General features: G+C 37.6%; 1 protein-coding gene across 2 annotated transcripts in view; it reads right to left on the bottom strand.

Annotated features, from left to right (window-relative positions):
• Positions 1-1,143: 1,143 nt before the first annotated feature.
• Positions 1,144-22,987, bottom strand: part of LOC103972867 (sodium/proton antiporter 1) — a 42,867-nt gene continuing 21,023 nt past the window's right edge. For both annotated transcript variants that reach the window (XM_065117430.1, XM_065117431.1), the window contains exons 4-10: positions 16,671-16,847; positions 14,474-14,580; positions 12,219-12,339; positions 9,967-10,028; positions 9,579-9,881; positions 2,026-2,320; positions 1,144-1,693 (exon numbers count right to left, since the gene is read on the bottom strand). In XM_065117430.1, coding sequence (XP_064973502.1) covers positions 1,574-1,693; positions 2,026-2,320; positions 9,579-9,881; positions 9,967-10,028; positions 12,219-12,339; positions 14,474-14,580; positions 16,671-16,847 — 1,185 coding nt within the window. In that variant the 3' untranslated portion in view covers positions 1,144-1,573. The remainder of the gene's footprint in view (positions 1,694-2,025; positions 2,321-9,578; positions 9,882-9,966; positions 10,029-12,218; positions 12,340-14,473; positions 14,581-16,670; positions 16,848-22,987) is intronic.

The following is a 22,987-nucleotide window of genomic DNA, read 5'->3' as shown; positions in this document are numbered from 1 at the left end:
GAAGAATCTCTCTCTCTCTCTCTCTCTCTCCGCCTCTTCTTTAATTGTGAACGGATAGGAAGCCTAATTAGCATGCACGACAGACGGAACCCTTTGACGTAAAAGTGGTTTTGCTTGCCTTCAACTCCGCATGGCATGAATTCACAAAAGAAAAAACCCCTTTAAAGGGTGAATCAGAAAGAGTTTTAATTAGGTATATTTTGCTTTTTTTTTCTCTGACATTTATAATACGTTTTTTCAATTAAAAAAATTGATTGAGAAACTTGAATTGAACCGTTATCTTAATTATTATTCACACATGGTGATCATCATCATCATGGTGATCATTTTAGGTCAAGTCTGATGCTTCCGAATCCTGATCCATTTTCTAGAACAAAAACCCAAGTTACGATCTGGCTCTTCGGTGCACAACACTGTTGAATCCTGATCCATTTTCTAGAACAAAAACCCAAGTTACGATCTGGCTCTTCGGTGCGCAACACTGTTTCGTGGCGCAAATCATAGACCGAGCTCATATCTCGCACTTTTGATTTGTGGATTGTGCAAACAAGGGCTTTGTCAATGAGGCACGGAAGGAATTGGACAAAATGGAGAAGACATTCTAAAATATAAGATGGAGATGGGCATGAAACCCTTACCTATTCCTTCGACTCATCTCGTAGGATTCACAACGTCGCACCTGATACCGTCAAATGCAACATACTGATCACTGTTTGTGAAATCAAGCAGAGAAAAACCTATGGAGCAAATGGGACTTCACCTCGAGGGCCAATCTCTTGAGAAGAAGAAGCTTCAGCCAGTCTTGTCCAATATAAACTACTCTCGAAAGAACTTTATGCAACCCACATCCAGATCTTTAACATTAGTAAGCATATGCTCATTTTAATGCATTTGAAACAAGCTAAAACGTGCAAATCATTACATTCTATCAGTACACTTTTTGTGATTCATAGCAGCAAAAGTTCTGGGAATTGCTCTGCTGACAAATAAGATGGATCAGTTAAATTAGTATGTCCAAACAAAAAACAAAGAAAAACAATAAATGAAATGCAGTTGGTTGCAGAGTGACATACGCTGATAGGCAACTGCACATTTAACACTAGAGTAGATATGGCTCGATGGGGCAATGCAGAGACAAAATGATGCACATTTGAATGAATGTTCGACTATAAGTAAAGAAGAAATGGTTGTTTGTATGACGAGTTTCACGTGTTTATGATCATAAATTGCTCATGACAGGTATTTCGAGCAAAGCTCACATGATCATATGGTAGTGTGGAGGTTCTCAATGGAATTTTCATCACGGATTCACATTCTCTACATTGTGTTATACTCCAGATGTGCCACCATTTCTTATTCCATGCTCGGATGCGCCATAATCTTGTATTCATACACCACATGTCCTCTCGCGATTATTCTGTTTGGCCAAAACTACAAGAAGAAGATCTTTCGCCATTGCTAATAGTAATTTAGAAAACTAAAGTTCAGATTGAAAATTGGAGCTGAATACAAACTAAAAGTAGGGGCCTGAACTATCCTGCATGTCCAAAATCAACTTCTCCGTGTCCAAGATCTAAGGTCCCGAAAGAAATGGAAGCTCAGCCAAAGAAGTTGGTAGAGAGAACGGCAAGTTATGGACCACCACGTATGCAACAATTCCAGCAGTATAACCAGCAAAAGCAAATCCACTAACCTGTAAAAAAGATTTGAAGGCATAGTGAGGATGGTCTCAAACATACTGAATAATGTAGAAAAGTAAGTCTTGAATATTTTTCTAAATATCTTCAATGCTACAATATCAAAAGAGATTTCTGTTCTTACTCGTCAAGAGATCAAAGGATGAAATCGCAGCACAAAGATTTCGGTATAGAAATGTTAACACAAAAACACAATACAACGTTCATCAACAAACATTGCTTTACGGGCATTGTGTATGATTACTTCTACTCCTGTATAACATTGAAAAAGCTGCAGCAGGCACTGAAAACAATAATTTGTGCTACATTATGAATGACACTGTATTACCTTGCGAAGATACCAAAAGAAATCCACTTTCTCCATTCCCATAAATGCAACCCCAGAAGCAGACCCTATGATAAGCATGGAGCCTCCAGTTCCAGCACAAAAAGCAACCAGCTGCCAGAACTCAGAGTCTTGAGGAAAAGAGGTAAGGTTATACATTCCCATTGTTGCTGCTACAAGTGGCACATTGTCTATGATTGCTGAGACTACACCGATTGCACTTGCAATCAATTCAACACTTGGGATATGCGCATCAAGGTAATTAGCCAACTCCCTTAGGACTCCAGCAGCCTCCAGGCTACAAAGCACAAACACCAAAAAGAAAATCAAGTGATGAAAGAAGATTTATTATCATTGCTCTTGAGCCTTATTGCCCACTTGTCTTCTGCTAGAAGCTAAAGATCTGAGATGCTTCTTTCCAACATGCATAAAACTACCATGCATTTGCCGAAGTTTTGGGGATGCAGGAAGTAACTGAAGATGGTTATTTCCAACATGCTTAAAACTACCATGCATTTGCCAAAGTTCTGGGGATGCAGGAAGTAACTGAACTGCCCAAGTTCACAGAACAAGAATACTACAAGAGGAAATACTTTGTTCATTTTACTAGTGGATGCAGATATCAAAATTAATGATGTTGATCTTTAACCTTTGTGAAAAATATTCAGTAGTAACACAACACCATAGAACAATTTGAACGACTCATACAAGTGAAATGTGTGTTGATTATTATGGAGGGAGATACAAGTAAGGTGGCTCAGGGCACATTTAGCTATGTTCTTTGAACAACTATACTGATTTAACAAGAGAAAAAAGTGTTTGGCAAATGGTTTTTCTCATTTCAGAAACCATCCGTTCGCTTTTCTGCTTTCGGATACCACTTATCCAAGTGGCAGTGTACTGCTGGCAGTGAGTAACCAACAAAGGAAACAACGTAGACTTATTCCTTACTTTCAGATTAAAAACTGGATTTTGAGAATATTTTTTTTGTGAAACACAACCAAATAAGGCCTTGATTTCTTGACATGTCATACATAACTCCTAATATTTCTTTTGTTAGGTAAGAATCCCTCTTCTTGCTAGGAGGGTTCTGCAAAGATTTTACATATCTAAACGAATGCTTCAAATAGATCACTTAAAAGGATTAATGCATCAACAAAATCATAATGTTTATATGCCAATATGATTGAGAAATCTTGATACTAGTGTGATGCAGAATGGGGGGTAAAGTAGAATGGATTTCGAAAGAAAAACCGACAGTACAATTGTATTTGCTGGAATAAGTTTTTTGGGATAGAAAAGGAACGAACTCGTGACAAAACTTTAATAAAATCGAAAAGAAAGCTTACCACCAAGTTTAAAATCACAAAGGGATACAAAAAGATTACCACCCCAAGGATAATAAACAAGGATACAGAACTAAAAACAAAAGACTCACAACTCAAGGACGCATCCAAGAGATACAGAGTTTAAGAAAGCACACCAAGAGAGCTTATGCCAATATCATCAGTTTTCTAAAGTTCTTTCTAAGCCCTTAATAACCAAATAAATACTAGTGCATGAAACAACCCTTCATACATAGGAAATTTTGAAATTAAGTATTTTACAACCGGTAACCAACTTCTTTAATGCATTCCTTGGTCATGAAGAAAAGTACCTTAAAACAACTGTAACTTCATCTAAGGAATGTGCTAATGAGCTGTCATATTTTAGTGGGCTGAGTTGAAAACTATGAGTCAACATTGTGGGCGCTAAAAACAATACCATAGCATCAGCAAGGTCCATATGAGCAGATTGTAAGAAATTAAGCACTCTCGTATCAATCTCCCTTGGTTGAAAAAGACTTATCCTCAAGTCCTTGTTTGTTTCGTCACCATGATTATGAAAATGACTTAAATCAGCCACATTAAATGTTGGGGACACTCCGTAATCTTCAGGTAGCTTGACCTCATAAGCATTTTTACCAATTCTCTTAAGCACCTTGAATGGACCATCTGCCTTTGGTTTCAATTTTCTAAATTTTCCCGGTGGAAACCACTCCTTCCTTAGATGAATCCAGACCAAATCACCTGCATTAAACTCCACATGTTTTCTGTGTTTGTTGGCAGCTTGCATGTATCTCTCATTTTGCTTCTCAATGGTTGCTTTAACACCCTCATGCAGCTTCTTTATCTACTTAGCTCTTTTATCAACATCTCCACTAAATTATTTAGTTGTAGAGTGAGGGATTAAGTCCAAAGGACCAACAGGATTAGCACCATAAACAACCTCAAAAGGACTTTTACCAATGCTATGATCCATGGAACGATTGTAGGTAAACTCAATTTGTGGAAGAATGAAATCTCATTGCTTAATGTTCTTGCCAACATAGCTTCTAAGTTTCCTAAGCTTCTGTTCGTTAACTCAGTTTGCTCATTGGTTTGTGGATGATGAGAGCTTCTAAAATTCAAAGAAGTACCTAACTTCCTTCAAAGATCTCTCCAAAAATGATTAAGAAATTTTGAATCTCGATCAAACACCATAGCTTTTGGAATGCCATGCAATCTAACAATCTCCTTAAAATATAAATTAGCAATATGAGATACATCATTCGATTTATTGCAGGGAACAAAGTGAGACATTTTTAAAATTTTGTCAACAACAACCATGATAGAATCCTTGTTCCTTTGAGTTCTTGGCAGTCCCAAAATGAAATAAAAACTCACATCCTCCCATGGAGCATTTGGCACTAGGAATGGAGTGTACAAACCAAAATTTTGATTTCTTGTTTTTGCCAAATGACACACTCGGCATTGCTTTACATGTCGCTCGACATCTTTGAACATCTTAGGCCAATATCAATAGAAATTTGATTGAACAAGAGCTAGAGTCTTGTCCCTACCGAAATGTCCTCCCAAAATACCACCATGAGCTTCAGTTATAATTACTTGTCTCAAAAAACAAGATGAAACACACAAGGCATTAGCTCGAAAAAAAAAACTATCAAAGATAGAAAATTATTGAAAAGAACCTGATTTGCAATTCTACCGTATTGAGCCAAAATCTACATCATTCTCATATAGATCTTTGAATATCTCAAATCCAACTACTTTGACTTCCATTGCTGATAATAAATAATGATTTCTGTTCAATACATCAGCAACTACATTTTGAACACCAGATTTGTGCTAAATTGTAAAGTTATAAGATTGCAAGAACTCCACCCAAGCTGCATGCCTCTTGTTTAGCTTATGTTGTTGATTAATGAACTTTAATGCTTCATGATCATAATATAGGACAAATGGCTTGGCAAGAAGATACTGACTCAAATGAGATAAAGCTCGATAAATGGCATAGATCTCCTTATCATAAGTAGAATATTTTTTTCTTGTATCATTTAGCTTCTCACTAAAAAAAGGCAATGGGCTTTCTGTCTTGATTCAAAACTACACCAATTCTCACATTAGATACATCACATTCAACTTCAAACACATTATTAAAATTAGGTAGTACAAAGATAGGAGCTTCGATCACCTTTATTTTCAATAATTCAAAGGCATCATTAGCCTCACTAGTCAACTTGAATTTGTCACCTTTCCAGCATTCAGTGATTGGAGCAACAATAGAGCTGAACCCCTTGATGAATCTTCTATAAAAGGAAGTTAAGCAATGAAAACTCCTCACCTCAAGCAATGAAGCAGGTGCTGGCCAATTAAGAATAGCCTCTACCTTACTTTGATCCATCATTATTCCATCTTTGAAACAACATACCCCAAAAACACAAGACAAGGAGTAAAGAAACCACACTTCTTTAAATTAGCATAAAGCTTCTACTGTCTCATAATAAGAAAAATCTCTTTAAGATGATTCATATGCTCCTCTTCACTCTTGTTGTTTACCAATATGTCATCAAAATAAACCACAACAAAAATTCCAATGCATGGTTTAAGTATGTGATTCATAAATTTCTTGAAAGTGCTAGGAGCATTAGATAGTCCAAATGGCATAACCAACCATTCATATAAGTCTTCTCTAGTTTTAAAGGTTGTTTTCCACTCATCTCCAGGCCTCATTCTTATTTGATGATAGCCACTTCTCAAATCAACTTTAGAGAAAATAGAAGCACCATACAGTTGATCAAATAAATCATCTAACCTTGGAATACGAAAACGATAGTCTACTGTGATTTTGTTGATGGTGCGACTGTCCACAAACATTCTCCAAGAACCATCCTTCTTAGGCACCAATAAGGCTGGAATCGCACAAGGACTCATACTCTCCCGAATTAATCTCATTTTCACCAATTCGTCCACTTGCCTTTGAAGTTCTTCATGCTCCTTAGGACTCATTCTGTATGCTACCTTATTAGGTAGAATAGCCCCTGGAATAAGATCAATATGATGCTAGATGTCTCTCAAAGGTGGAAAGCCATGTGGAATCTCTTCCAATATAACATCTTGAAACTCCTCCAGGATTGGTTTCATGATTGTTGGTGTCTCCTTGTGTTGTTCATTCTCCTCTATTGCCACTAGAGCCAAAACATGACCACCCTTGTCTAATGCACCCTTGCATTCACCATAGGCCATGAAAGCACTAACTTTCTTCTTTGGTGCATTGATTTCAGAAGGTTGTAATGGAGCTAAAATAATCTTCTTTTCATTCACCTTAAAAGAATAAGTGTGTTTGTAGCCATCATGCAACACCCTTCTATCATAATGTCAAGGTCTTCCCAATAGCAAATGACAAGCGTCCATAGGAGCAACATCACACCATGCTTCATATTTATAATACTTTCCAATAGAAAACGAAACTAAACATCTTTTAGTTACCTTGATGTCATTTCCTTTTTGCAACCAACATAATTGGTACGGATGTGGATGAGGGATTGTGTCCAACTTTAGCTTCTGCACCATCTCCAAAGACACCACATTCTCAAAACTGCCACTATCGATGATCAACAAGCACACTTTGCCATAAGAAGTGCATTTAGTATGAAACATGTTCTTTCTCACCCAACTTTCATCCTCGGCCACGTAGGATACTTGTAAGCTACGTTGCAATACAATAGACAAACCATGATCAGCATAGTAACCTTTTCCTCATCATCATCGTATTTTCGTTCTTCGTCAGCTTCATCTTATCCTCCATCACTATGATTTTCAACCAAAGTAACAATCTTTCTATTTGGACAATCTGAAACAATATGCCCATCTGAAACAATATGCCCAAAACCATGATATTTGAAATATTTTCGGCCACTTGGGATAGAAGAATTAGGTGTTTGTTTGTTGCCAGCATATCCCTCACCCTTGTCTTGCACCTTTGATACCTTGCTCTGGATAGTAGGCTTAGAATTTCCTCCTTTCGTATAGCCTTCTTTTGACCCATAACGAGAACTCGTTTCAAACTTCTATTGCTTTTCAACTTTTAAAGCTAACTTGCTCACATCATTTAAAAACCAAAATGGCTGCAGTTGAACCACTTTAGCAATCTCATATTTCAAACCTCCTAAGTATCTTGCAATGATTTGCTCTTCCGGTTCTACAAACTCTCCTTTTAACATGAGATTATCGAATTCTGCAGTGTACTCCTCCACACTAAGATCTTTTTGCTTGAAATCATGGATTTTGAGAAAGATCTCTTGCCTATAATTGTGAGGTAAATATTTTCTCTTCAGCTCCCTTTTCATTTTCTCTCATGTCACGATCTTACTCTTCCCTTTACATTCTTTTTGTTTCTTCATATTTTTCCATCAAAAAGATGCATTCCGTCTAAGTTTAAGTGCCACAAGTTTTACATTCTTTTGTTCTGGTGGTTCATGAAAATCGAAAATTCTTTCCACTGTATTAAGCCAATCAATAAAGTCTTCAATATTAATTTTACCTTCAAACTCCGGAATTTCCAATCTTGGGTTGTATTTATTCTGCCACTCATCTTGGACTACATGTCTTGCCCGAAATCTTCTCGACTCCCTTGGATGAGGAGGTGTATCATCATCAAAAGTAAATTCTTGGATACCATTTTCATACTGGTTTGTCTACTTCAAAGTTCTTTAATTATTTCATTTTTTTCTTATAGACTACGCAACAATTTTCGTAGCTGCAGCCCCAACGACTCAACATCATCTTCATGGTCGCTACCTTCATCAACTATATCTTTTCCATTCCGCCTTACCATGATTTCTAGCCTTTAGCTCTGATACCAAACTGATAACGGTGTGATGCAGAATGGGGGGTAAAGTAGAATGGATTTCGAAAGAAAAACCGACAGTACAATTGTATTTGTTGGAATAAGTTTTTACGAATAGAAAAGGAACGAACTCGCGATAAAACTTTAATAAGATCGAAAAAAAAGCTCACCACCAAGTTTAAAATTAAAAAGGGATACAGAAAGATCACCACCTCAAGGATAATAAACAAGGATACAGAACTTAAAACAAAAGACTCACCACTCAAGGACGTATCCAAGAGATACAGAGTTTAAGAGAGCACTCCAAGAGAGCTTCTACCAATATCATCAGTTTTCTAAAGTTCTTTCTAAGCCGTAAATAACCAAATAAGTACTAGTGCATGAAACAACCCTTCATATATAAGGAATTTTGAAATTAAGTGTTTTACAGCAAGTAACCCAGCTTCTTTAATGCATTCCTTGGTCATGAAGAAAAGCACCTTGAAACAGTTATAACTTCATCTAAGGAATGTGCTAATGAGCTGTCATATTTGAGTGGGCTGAGTTGAAAACTATGAGTCAACATTGTGGGCTGAAAACAATATCATAGCATCAGTAAGGTCCATATGAGCAGATTGTAACAAATTAGGCACTCTTGTGTCAAATCTCTCTCTAAAAGGTGAAGGATTTAACAATACTTAAGAGAGCAAAACAAAAGTGCATGCATTCAGGTTTGAATAATGTGACAAAAACTATCATAGATAAAATGTTCATATTAGCACATTATTGATCATATATTGCAAAGATAACCACCCCAAGGATAATAAACAAGGATACAGAACTTAAAACAAAAGACTCACCACTCAATGACGCATCCAAGAGATACAGAGTTTAAAAGAGCACTCCAAGAGAGCTTCTACCAATATCATCAGTTTTCTAAAGTTCTTTCTAAGCCCTAAATAACCAAATAAGTACTAGTGCATGAAACAACCCTTCATACATAGGGAACTTTGAAATTAAGTGTTTTATAACAAGTAACCAACTTTTTTAATGCATTCCTTGGTCATGAAGAAAAGCACCTTGAAATAGTTGTAACTTCATCTAAGGAATGTGCTAATGAACTATCATATTTGAGTGGGCTGAGTTGAAAACTATGAGTCAACATTGTGGGCTGAAAACAATACCATAGCATCAGCAAGGTCCATATGAGCAGATTGTAGCAAATTAGGCACTCCTGTGTCAAATCTCTCTCTAAAAGGTGAAGGATTTCACAATGCTTAAGAGAGCAAAACAAAAGTGCATGCATTCAGGTTTGAATAATGTGACAAAAACTATCATGGATAAAATGTTCATATTAGCACATTATTGATCATGTATTGCAAAGATGAGGTGGATGTTCTTGGTTGTACCTGCTCACTGACAGAAGAATCCCTAAAAAGAAAAGAACTCCTTGTGTATCTATACGAGATAAGGCTTGTGGCACTTTCAATTTTTGCCTTCCAGAATCCCCAAAATGTATTGCATCTGTCAAAATCCATAGAACTCCTAGTCCAAGCAGCATACCCATGTAAGGCGGCAGGCCTGTTATGGCTTTGAATACAGGAACAAACAATAAAGCCCCTATACCAACAGCAAAAACTAGCTGCCCTCTAGGAGCCATCTGCTCTGATGCTAAAACATTGGACTGTTTCTCAGATGTCCCATTAACTTCACTACAATGAAAAACATGAAAAACTGATGACTGCTTATGCTAGTCATAATTAATAATTTATAATCTGCTAATTATTCATTAAATACCTTGTGAGGGACATCAAAGCCAGTGGGACAGCTAAGGAAAGAGCTGAAGGGATAAACAAGTCCTGCGATTGAAAAATGACAGAATCTATCTTAGCTATCAGAGATTTTGCACCTCTCATGGTATCTATCTAAAAGTAACATCCGGGTATAATTTCTAGCAACAAATGTTAGCAAACAACTAAGGGAGCAAAAAAGAACAACAAAATTGTGACCACTTAAAGAAACTGGCTGTTGCACTGAACATAAACCTTCAAAATGGGCTAGCAAGCAGCAAAATTGATCAAGTCAAGAGGCATATTGAACATAAAAAATGGGTCCAAAGACTATCTCTCCTGCAAATACCTCGATGATGATCAATTCTTGTCTGCATATTTTGACAAAATACAAACATATACAATTGTCTCTGAGAATATGTCCTAGTGTTTACGATGCAATTTCTACAGTTACGAGATCAGGAATTCGAGTCCTGTAGTGTCTAAAATATACATGGTTATGTGATACTTGAATGGAAGGAGTAAATAGAAAAAAATTGCAAATAACAATTTGACAAAGCAGAACCTTTTTCAATTGAAATTCTCTCATACATAATGGGATGCTAAACCACTAACATTATGCAAATATTTTCATTAAATTTCAGATATTCCAAAGTCAAAGCTTTCCAACAACCATAATATAGATGTTACACAAACAAGCACAGTTTTCTAAACAACATTTATGAATTCACTCTTGTTGGCAACGAAAAGGAATCCCATTTCAAAATCAGTTTTTACATAGAAGAATTATGCTTTATGTAACACTATATCTAATGTATATACTTGCATTACATTAACAATATGTTAATCAAGTCAACATTTGAATAATGAGAATAGACACAGTAAAAGACTACTCACTTGAATATTGAAAAGTAAATTATCATAACTTTTGCTAATTCAAGTTAATAGCAGAAATCAAACAACATTAATATATCACTTAGAAGTTCTCAGTTTTTTTCCCTCGTTCGAAACAGCTTTTTGCACATAATAAACTCTACCCATAACCTGTTGCCTCTCAACAAATTTTTTGCAGTGTTTAGTGAGCTGTGCTTTTGTTTGAACTTGGATGCTTGTCTTTTTTTTTTGTCTGTAATGGCATTAAAGTTAGTTCCCAGTAATAGAATCTAGTTTTCTCTGGATCTTGAATGTCTCTGGCAATCTTGGATGGCCTCTCCTAACTTGTATGAGATTACATGCATGATTAAGAAAAAAAGGTTCTTGTGAACTTTCCATAAAATGCCAGCAGATTACACCAAGAAAGAATGTTGCAACTTGCAAGTGCATCTCCATTACACAATTAAACTGTCATTCATTCATATCAAGGTATGCAATTTCGAATAATATCATCCGGTACGGGCAGTATGTACCGGTCCGTCTGATCGGTACACGGACCGCCCGTTACCGGATGGAACGATATATATATATATATATATATATATATATATATATATATATATATATATATATATATATATATATATATATATATATATATATATATATATATATATATATATATATGCCAGCATATTACAACAAGAAAGAATGTTGCAACTTGCAAGTGCTTCTCCATTACACAATTAAACTGTCATTCATTCAGATCAAGGTATGCAATTTCGAATAATACCACCCGGTACGGGCAATATGTATCGATCCGTCAGCTGACCGGTATACGAACCGCCCGTTACCGGACGGAACGATATATATATATATATATATATATATATATATATATATATATATATATATATATATATATATAAACGAGGCGACGTCGCGTCGTCGATTTTATATATATATATATATATATATATATATATATATATATATATATATATATATATATATACACTGAGCAGTAGACAGTATCGTACCGTACCGAGCTAACGTCGAAACTCTTGTACGGTACGAAATTACGAACCTTATTCAGATACTTAAGAAGTATTATCATCAAAAACAATTTTATCATAGATCTATGAGGCAGACTGAATTGGATAATAGATCAAGAGCTAAAGGACCACTCCGGAAGAAGATTGGAGATCTTGAGGTCTGCTCATTCCATCATATGCTTTTTTGTCATCCCATACATATTTAGGTAGCTAATAAACTCTATAACAGGATATTGACCAATAAATATCAGTTTTGAGAACTCTTTTTCATTTATTTAGGATAATTTCAGCCCATGAGAAAAGAAACAAGAAGCATACAACCTAAATTTACCTGCATTGTTTGTAAAGTGGAAATCTGACCATTAATCCACAACATAGTAGTTGTGACATCACCTATAGGCGTCCATGCACCACCAGCATTGGCTGCTATTACAACAACAGCACCTAAAAATCTGTCACATCATGTGCTAACCATAAAATATCAATGTTGAGAAGTTGGCCTAAAACTGTTGGAGCAAAATTCAGCAGATAAATATTGCTGACAATGACTAGCACCGTGATCATAATCAAATTAAAGTACAAAAATGCTACAATGAATTGAAATAATAACGGAAACAATAAAAAGGAAACTACTTTTAACATAGGAATAACTTAATATATCATGCCCATTACTTATTACAAATGACTTAACATAAGAAACTTAATTACAAATGGTAAGTTTAAATATGAAAGTTAAGAGCAATGACTAATAATCATTATGCTATTCTGAATTAAGACCTGACAAACCACGCATTAAAAATCACAAAATTTTGAATAGGATATCATAATAAAATAACAAATATAGATATCCATAATATTTTTAATATTTTATTACATACATTGGGGTAGTTGCAGGTTGTAACTGGATATCAATTTCCAACATGGCCAGCTCGTGCACAGGGGACAAAAAGAGAGCATGGCTATGACAAAGGTGCAAGCAATGACCATTGTACAGCCTGAAATGTATGAAACAGGCGGTACATAGCAGTTGGGGTGTGGCCCAATACATGACCACCCCCGTTTCGAGCAGTCTGGTCAAACTCATATAAAAAAAATAAAAGATATCCTAAAATAGTGATTAGGGCTTGCGACATCGTCCCCGGTTAGGGCTTGCAACCCCGTTTCCCCCTGTTTCCCGTGACCAGCTGCCGCTTGACGTCACTGCCATTTGTCTCTCCGGTACATTCCCTCCACTTCTCCTCTTCTTCCTTCTTCTTCCTCCTCCACCACTTCCTTCTTCTTCCTTCTTCCGCTTCCTCTTCTTCCTTCTTCTTCCTCTTCCTCTTCCTCTTCCTCCATCAAGTTAGATCATACACTTTGATTAGGAAAATAACATCATCTTAAGAACCTCCCTTACGATAACTATTCCTGCAACAAATCAACATAAGACTTCTGCATGACTTCTTGTTGAGCAATGACTAATAATCATTATGGTATTCTGAATTAAGACCTGACAAACCACGCATTAAAAATCACAAAATTTTGAATAGGATATCATAATAAAATAACAAATATAGATATCCATAATATTTTTAATATTTTATTACATACATTGGGGTAGTTGCAGGTTGTAACTGGATATCAATTTCCAACATGGCCAGCTCGTGCACAGGGGACAAAAAGAGAGCATGGCTATGACAAAGGTGCAAGCAATGACCATTGTACAGCCTGAAATGTATGAAACAGGCGGTACATAGCAGTTGGGGTGTGGCCCAATACATGACCACCCCCGTTTCGAGCAGTCTGGTCAAACTCATATAAAAAAAATAAAAGATATCCTAAAATAGTGATTAGGGCTTGCGACATCGTCCCCGGTTAGGGCTTGCAACCCCGTTTCCCCCTGTTTCCCGTGACCAGCTGCCGCTTGACGTCACTGCCATTTGTCTCTCCGGTACATTCCCTCCACTTCTCCTCTTCTTCCTTCTTCTTCCTCCTCCACCACTTCCTTCTTCTTCCTTCTTCCGCTTCCTCTTCTTCCTTCTTCTTCCTCTTCCTCTTCCTCTTCCTCCATCAAGTTAGATCATACACTTTGATTAGGAAAATAACATCATCTTAAGAACCTCCCTTACGATAACTATTCCTGCAACAAATCAACATAAGACTTCTGCATGACTTCTTGTTGATCTGTGCTTCATCACTTGGTTCTTCCAGGTTATAAAATTTATAGATAGGCTAAGCGTTTACTTGTCCTTCAATCCCTATAAAGCAATTGTCTGTTTTCTTAATACATATGCAAGAAATACCAGAACAAAATAATCATTGAATCTATGTAAGATGTCTGATATGATTTGACTCTTCAGTGAGAATTTAGTGCCCGTACAAATCACAAAAATAAGATTAATGTAAAAAGTAGAAGGTACATAGATCATTATGTGGAAGAAAATGAAACAGCCAAACTGCAAATATATAATACTAGGTTTAGTGTGTCCATAGAGCTTGGCCATCTACATAAACAAGAATATTGTAGGATAATATTATTGAACTAGAGGTCATACAACTCGGTCAACTTTGGAGATACTAAATTAGAGAAAACTAATTGAATCATACTTCCTGTATTCTGATGGCGGAACTAGCTTCCTTAATAAGGAAACCATAACAATTGTTGATGTCAGATTATCAAGAACTGAACTCAGGAAGAAAGTCACAAGACCAACCTGTAATTACAACCATAATATTATCAGTATCCAGATAAATTGAATGTGTCAAAAATATATTGCATTAATTACGTCTAATATACAAATTAATGACAAATAGTTTGATTATTCTATAGGTATCCAACATTTCCTACACAAATAACAAAAGAAAAAAATAATTTGATATATTTTTGCTAGTAAAATTTCTGTGACACAGAACAAAACAATTTGACCAACGCATGTTGAGATTTGATTCATAATTATCGAGGTAGTTATCATGATCTAGTAGTTATAGGGTGGTTTCAATAACTACCTCAATCATGATCTAGTAGTTACAGGGTAATTTCAATAACTACCTCAATAATGGGTGACATGGGGAGTGACTAGGTCCTATAAATAGGACCATAGTTCATGAAGCAAGGGATATAGAGAGTGTGTGTACTTGAGAATATCTTGTAAGTGTTCTTGTCAATCCTCTTGTTTTTAAATACAATATCGTTTTTCTTGAATCGAAAGGATTCTTTTACTTGCATCATAGTATTCTGTTTTTTCCTTGCTCCTCCATCCCCAACAACACAGTCAAGACCATAAAAAACCTTTCTAACTATTCAAACCAAGGACCATTGGTATGTTTCAGTTTGAGCGTGGACTAGTACGTGGATGGATCCCATTTCAAGCAATCCAGTTCAAATTACACACACACACACATATATATACATCGAACACAATCAAGACCATGAAACACCTTTCCAACTATTCAAACTTAGGACCGTTGGATGTGCCAGTCCACATGTGGACCGATAAGTGGATGCCTCCCATTTCAAGCAGTCTAGTCCAAATCATACATACATCAAACACACATGCCACCCCCAATTAAGGCTTGCGACCCATTCCCCCATTTCTCACAACATTGCCGCTACTGCTTCCATTGGACATTGCCTGCCAATTCGCTGTTATTTATCTCTTTGATACACGCTTTCCTCTTCTTCCTTCTCTTCCTCCATCGCTATGGCTTCTTCCTTTTTCTTCCTCCTCCACCGTTGTGTCTTCTTCGTCCTCCTTCACTCTCATCCTCTGCTGCCTCCCTTTCTTCCTTTCTCTTCCTCCTCCTTCCTTCTCTGGTTCCTCCCCTGCCCCTTTCTCTCATGTCTTTTTCTTCCTCTTTGAAACACAGTACACCAGTATTGACTAGTATGTACTGGTCTTATCATATGACTAAAATGGGTTCCGTACCCAAAACTACAATCCTTGATTCAAACAATAAATTGAATACTTCCAAACACATTTTGGCCAAGTGCATAGTTGTCTTACTAAAGATGCCTTGAAAATTAATACACATTTACCCTCAGATATTGCCTGTATTTGTTGCAACAGTGAAGTATCACTTTAATGCTTTTTTTCTCAATCAAAGTAGACTAGAGTGGAAGATTAAATAGTTAACTATATCATTATTTCTTCTCAGGAAATACTTCTACTAGGATGATAAGGATGGCAACAAGTATTGCATGCTCAATCGCTTTTGTCAAATTCAACATAGTTGATGCAACACCAGATCTGATTTTGTTACTATTTACAGTTACAATATGCACCAAATAACATGAAGTTCATCTGGAATATATCCAAACTTCATATATTGCAACAATGACTGCTCTGGATACAAATTTAACCATCAACTTTGCATCTATTAGGTCACTCTGAGAATGAAATCTACACAATTGGATTCCATGACCAATGTAAACTTCTTACGATCAATTTTCACCAATATAAACTCGTGTGCCCATAATTAGTATGTGCATACAACTTCGGATGACATCATCCACTATGCAGGTTCCCTACAAGTCTCTGGTAGTAAAGATTTGATGACATTTTTTCTTTGATCAAATTATACCAAAAACTTGGACTTAGCAAAAAAACAAATGGACCTAGCAGTAACCCATGACCATTTTCAGCATGGTAGACATCATATTTACTACAAACAGCGGGTGACTCCAGTTGCATATATCCTGATAGAAAACTACAAAGGGAATGTAACAGCGAACATGTTTAATGGCTATTCCAGATTGTAAGATAATAATATAATATGTGGCAATGACCAAAAAAATAACACTCACCACCCAAAGGAGAATGCGAGGTTTCCGAGTAGTAATATTGTCAGTAACTAGTTTAAAGCCTTGATGTGCATCAATAATCTCCACTATTGTCATTGCACCAAGTAGGAAGAACACAATTTCACTGACTTCAGCAGATGCATGGGTTAATTCTGAAACAGCTATTTCCGTAGATGGAGCCTATGAAAGAGAAATGTAACATGTAACTTCCAAGTGCAAATTAATCATGCCAACATATATATACTAATGCTCAATGACTTTAATAGGAGTTGGTATGATATCTACAAGCTCCTCAAGTAAGAAATCAAACCATTATGCACTATTCAACACTGAAACAAAAAACGAGAGACTTTCAAAGACTAATAACTTTGAGTACATGCACAAATCATTCATAATAAAATCCAGAGGAGCATGCCATGGACAGTGCAGTATAATTGTAATTCCAAACTAAGCGAGGAAGATTTATATGCATATCTATTTTGTTTTACTCATGAATCATCGAGTATACTGCTCAATTTGGCCTTTTATACAACATTATCAACTGACCACCTGATTGTAGAAGGTCAATATATTTTGGAATTACAGTGATTGTCTAACACGTTCAACCATTGTACTATCTAAAATTGCCAAGAAAAAAAGAAGATGCAGAGTCATAATGTTCCTACAGAAGCAACTTATAATCGCTCCTACTAGGAAAAATGCCTGAGAAGCCCTTGGTGTTTTCTAGGTGGAACATGATCAAATAAAGGATAGCTTGATCATAGCCATCCCAGCATTACTAGTGCAATATAGATGACCTATCTACTCATGCTACATCTCATTCTACCTTTAGATTACCAAGGGCATCTTTGTTAGGACTCTAGCTAGGAGAGTCTAAATTAAGAGGGACATTCATGTAAAACCTACCTAAGCCGACCCCTATTAAAGAAGTGAAGAGGCCGGCTAGGGTTAGGAGATTGTTTCTTAGAGAAGAATTAGGAGTTGTAAAGGAATAGAAGTCTTGAGTAGGAGTCCTATTAGGAGTTAGGGTTTAGAAGCCCTATAAATAGCCATATATTCCTTCTCTTTTCATAAACAATAGATGAATCTTTACTGCAGCCTTTGAGCAGCAACTTGGAGGGAGGAACCCCTAAAGAGTTCCAAGGAAGCCGATCCCCTAAAGAGATCAACCCCAAATTTATAATCTGCAAGGGTTCTAACATCTGATATCAGAGCAGCGCTCTTGGCATCTCGCTGCCCTTCCACAACCATCCATCAACCCTCCACAGCCGCCCAAAGCAATTCCCACAATTGCTTAAAAGATCATCGCCAAATTCCGCCGTCATCTCCACCACCGCGGATCATCCTTTGATCTCCCCGTGAATTGCAACATGTTCCGGTTTCCTACCTTACTGCTACTGCAATTTAGTTATCCTTATTCGAAAATATAAAAAAAAAAATTTGTTCCAAAATTACTGCATAAACTTTTCGTCGCAAAGTTTTCATCTCTACGACGAAAGATACATTGCAAAATTCCAGCCGCATAGCACAGATTGTTTGATTTTGCTACTACGTTTTTTCTATCCAAATCTCTACGAAATTTTTATGACAACTTTGACACTTCCTAACAGCAAATTTCCCTTTAGTTTTGTCAAAAAATTCTCAATATAAACTATTGATCTTTTACGTCTAATCTGCTATACTTGAAAATCTGTACTATAAAATTTCAATCGCATAGCACTACTTGTTTGATCTTGATACTACGTTTTTTCTATCCAAATTTCTACGAAATTTTTATGATAGCTTTGACAATTCTTAACAGTGGATTTCGCTTTGGTTTCGTCAAAAAATTCTTAATATAAACTACTGATCTTTTATGTCCAATCTGCTACACTTGAAAATCTGTGATGCAGAAAATTTCAACCGCATATTGTTGCCTTAACTCATCTATTTGCAATCTTTTTTTAATAAAATTTCTTATACACTTCATAGATCATCTTGGCTTCCATCTAAGATTGATCCAAGGTCTGCCATACCGAATCATACCGCCTGGTATGGGCGGTACGTACCGGTCCGACAGGCCAACGGTACGCGGACCGCCTACTACCGGTCCGACTATAGCAATGCACTGTAGTAGTGCACAGTTTACTATTGCAGTGCATTGTTATAGTAGCAGTACAGTGCACCAGTACACTGTAGCAATGCACTGTAGCAGTGCTACAGTGCTCGGTGCACCTGGGTGTACCGCTCGGTACACCGTACCGTACCGGTACCGAGCTCAGGTCGAAATACTGGTACGGTACGGTATTGCGAACCTTGGATTGATCTATTGAGGAATTCATCTCTAAAAACGATTTTGTGTTGCTGCAAATTTTCATCGTAAAATGCTGAAATTTTTTTATGAGAATTCTGCTATCGCAACTTGCACCAATTTTCTTGTTGTTACTATCGAAATTTTCTTGATTAAATTGGACATCCTTGCTATCAATATAAACTGAGATATTGCTATCAATTCCCTCCTCAAATCTCTCGAGTTTTTGGTGGAAATTTCGTCGAGAAACTACTGTTTCTTTGACGACAATTCTGCTCTTACAAGAAAGCACATATTTGCAGCAACTTCCATTGATTTCTATCAAACCTTTGCTGCCATCTATCACAGATCTAAAACTTTCATCCACAGCCCTAAAACTCCATCAAACCATACCCACAAACTGCACCCAAAACAGCTATAAAACAAGCCTAAACCGTAGCCTACATTCACCGATCCACCAACCAAGGTTCGTCGTACCATACCGTACCGGCGTTTCGACCCGAGCTCAGTACGGTACGGTACCGGTGTACCGGATGGTACATCAGGGCGTACCGAGCAGTACACCTTGGTGTACCGAGCGATACACCTTGGTGTACCGAACAATTTTATACAGTATATTACTGTAGCACTGTAGCAATGCTATAGTATAATACTGTAGCACTGTAGCGGTACCGGACGGTTCGCATATCGGTAACCTGGCGGACCAGTACGTACCGCCCGGTACGGGCGGTACGCTTCGGTATGATAGACCTTACCACCAACCATTTCGACCATCACTTCTCTCAACCTATACATGCCTTTAACCTGACAACAAAAGAGAGATCTTAACATCATATATTTGGAGGCATATACTATAGCATCTGAGAAGGCAATCAATGCTAAATTCGAAGCCTTCGAAGCGCGAATGGAGGATAAGATTCGGATGCTCTTTACCGAACTCAGATTGGGCCGACCACTAAGCCCGAAGAAATCACATCAAGGAGAGAGCTTTGCCCAATCACACCAAGCCCGAAGAGATGACTTCCAAGGGAGGGGAGGCTCTATGATCGACCCCAACTATCCATGCATGAGGGTGGACTTCCTTAGATAGGAAGAAGGAGACCCGATTGGTTGGATCTCGCGCGTGGAGCGATATTTTCGGTACCACAAAATCACAGATGAATCTATGGTGAAAATTGCGGCTATACATCTTGAAGGGGATGCCATATAATGGTTTGACTAGTTTGAACATACTCATGGAATCCTCTCATGGCGACAATTCAAAGAAGGACTATTGACCCGCTTCGGACCAACAGATTACGAGAACATTGACGGACAACTAACAAAGATCCGACAAACCTCCACCATTCAGGAGTAGCAAACCAGGTTTGAAAGGTTATCTAATCAAACTCGTGATTGGTCTCAAAAACAGCTATTGGGGACCTTCATTGAGGGCTTGAAGCCGGAGATCCGGGGAGAAGTTAAAACGCGACAACCGTACACGCTTATGGCAGTCATCTCTTTCGCACGATATCAAAAGGAGCAATTGAACCATGAAGCTCGGAGGACTAGGGTCACTCCTCGACTAGCAATACTGAAGCCCTCAGCCCCCCCTACTATCGACCGAGTCCCTGCACAAAAGAGGTTAACAAGAGAAGAGCTTCGGGAGCGATATGCGAAGGGGTTATGTTGGCATTGCGACGAGCCGTGAAGCCGTGAGCATCGCTGTAGTAAAGGGAGACTTCTTATGATTGAACCAATAGAATTTGAAAATCCAAACCTACTTCCTTTGCTTGAATTTTCAGATATATTTGACGAACCGCACAACCTACATCTTACCCATCGGCATGATCATTATATAACGATTCTTCCAGGCAAACCTCCAGCAAATACTCGGCTATATCAGTATCTACATCTCCAGAAGGATGAAATAGAATGGATTGTAAAAGAGATGCTCGAAATAGGAGTTATTCGATCAAGTTGCAGCCTCTACTCTTAACTGGTGCTACTTGTACGCAAGAAGGACAAAACATGACGAATATGGGTTGATTACTGAGCACTCAATGGCATAACCATCAAGGATAAATATCATATTCCAGTAGTAGATGAATTGCTAGATGAAAGGGAGCACAAATCTTCACAAAGTTGAACCTTCGATCCTGGTATCATCAAATACGAGTGTACGAAAACCGCCTTTCGAACACACAACGGGCACTATAAATTTTTGTTTTCTTCAACAAAAGGTGAAATATCATGAGCATATCATATCAGAGGAAGGTGTGACGGTGGACCTCTCCAAAATAGAAGCAATGCAGAACTGGCCAACCCCAAAGAACATAAAATTGCTACGTGGCTTTCTCGGTTTAATAGGCTACAACCGTAAGTTTATGAAAAACTATGGAAAGATCAGTGCACCACTCACTTCTCTACTGAAAAATGATACCTTCCAATGGTCGAACAAAGCCTCTGCTGCCTTCGACATACTTAAGGCAGCCATGACGACGACGCCGGTGCCAGCACTACCAGATTTCAGCCAACCCTTCATTATTGAGGCCGACGCATCTGGAGTCGGAATTGGAGTCATTCTCATGCAAGTTGGTCGACTACTCATATACACTAACAAGGCATTGTCTCCCTCCTATCAAAATATATCAACATATGATAAGGAGATGCTCGCCATTGTACATGCAACAACGAGGTGGAGACCTTACTTTATCGGTCGACGATTTCAAATTAAAATCGACCATAAAAGCCTCAAGTACTTTTTGGAGCAAAAGATATCATCCCCTGAGCAACAAAAATGGGTAACAAAACTTCTTGGATTTGATTATGAAAAAACTTACAAAAAGGGGAAAGAAAATGTTGTTGCAGATGCGCTTTCGCAGCTTCCCGAGGAAACTGAATTTTCGGTCGTTTCACTTCCGACCAGCGACTTCCTTGAGGATATTAAGATGGAATGGCAAGAAGATTCGGAGACCAGTAAGATCATAAAAAAATTGGAGGAAGCACCAAGCTCCGTGGCTCATTACAATTGGGACTCAAAAGAATTACACTATAAGGGACGCATTGTGCTTATGACAAATTATACTTGCATCTTCACGAGCAGATTTTAGACAAAGTTATTCCATATACAGGATACTAAATTGAAAAGGAGTATGGCATATCACCCACAAACCGACGGCCAGACGAAAGTTGTAAATAGGTGCTTAGAGATAGCCGAAAGCCATACCCAAGCAGAACTCCAGACCCAGCCAAGTGCCATTATTGATCGACGGATCGCGACTCGACGACGACGACCCACTACTGAAGTGCTAATACAGTGGGCAAACCTACCAATAGAAGATGTCACTTGGGAGAACTATGACGACTTGAAGATCAAATTCCCAGAATTTATGAATCGTCAGCCTCGAGGACAAGGCTGATTTGAAAAGGGCGGGTCTGTTAGGACTCTAGTTAGGAGAGTCCTAATTAAGAGGGACATACATGTAAAACCTACCTAAGCCGACCCCTATTAAAGAAGTGAAGAGGCCGGCTAGGGTTAAGAGATTATTTCTTAGAGAAGAATTATGAGTTGTAAAGGAATAGGAGTCTTGAGTAGGAGTCCTATTAGGAGTTGGTTAGAAGTAGGAGTCTTGAGTAGGAGTCCTATTAGGAGTTAGGGTTTAGAAGCCCTATAAATAGTCATATATTCCTTCTCTTTTCATAAGCAATAGATGAATCTTTACTGCAACCTTTGAGCAACAACTTGGAGGGAGGAACCCCTATAGAGTTCCAAGGAGGCCGATCCCCTAAAGAGATCAACCCCAAGTTTAGAATCTGCAAGAGTTCTAACAATCTTGTTGCTTTTCCTAGTAGGAGAAACTTAAACACTGCTCCACTAGAAGCAAAACATCTCTAACCAGAAGAAAAAAGTATGGATGTATCAAACAAAGGTAAGAGTGAACACTTGATAGACAATACTCTAGCTATGCAGAGTTTACCTGAGAGCATGTCAAAATCCTTTAATGAACTGAAAGGGGATGAGTTGATGCATGTTACTTGTTGATGTATT

Source organism: Musa acuminata, chromosome BXJ2-7 (genome assembly GCF_036884655.1).
Source record: "Musa acuminata AAA Group cultivar baxijiao chromosome BXJ2-7, Cavendish_Baxijiao_AAA, whole genome shotgun sequence".
NCBI lineage: Eukaryota > Viridiplantae > Streptophyta > Magnoliopsida > Zingiberales > Musaceae > Musa > Musa acuminata.
Note: the sequence above shows the minus strand (reverse complement) of the source record. Positions and strands in the feature narration are given on the sequence as shown.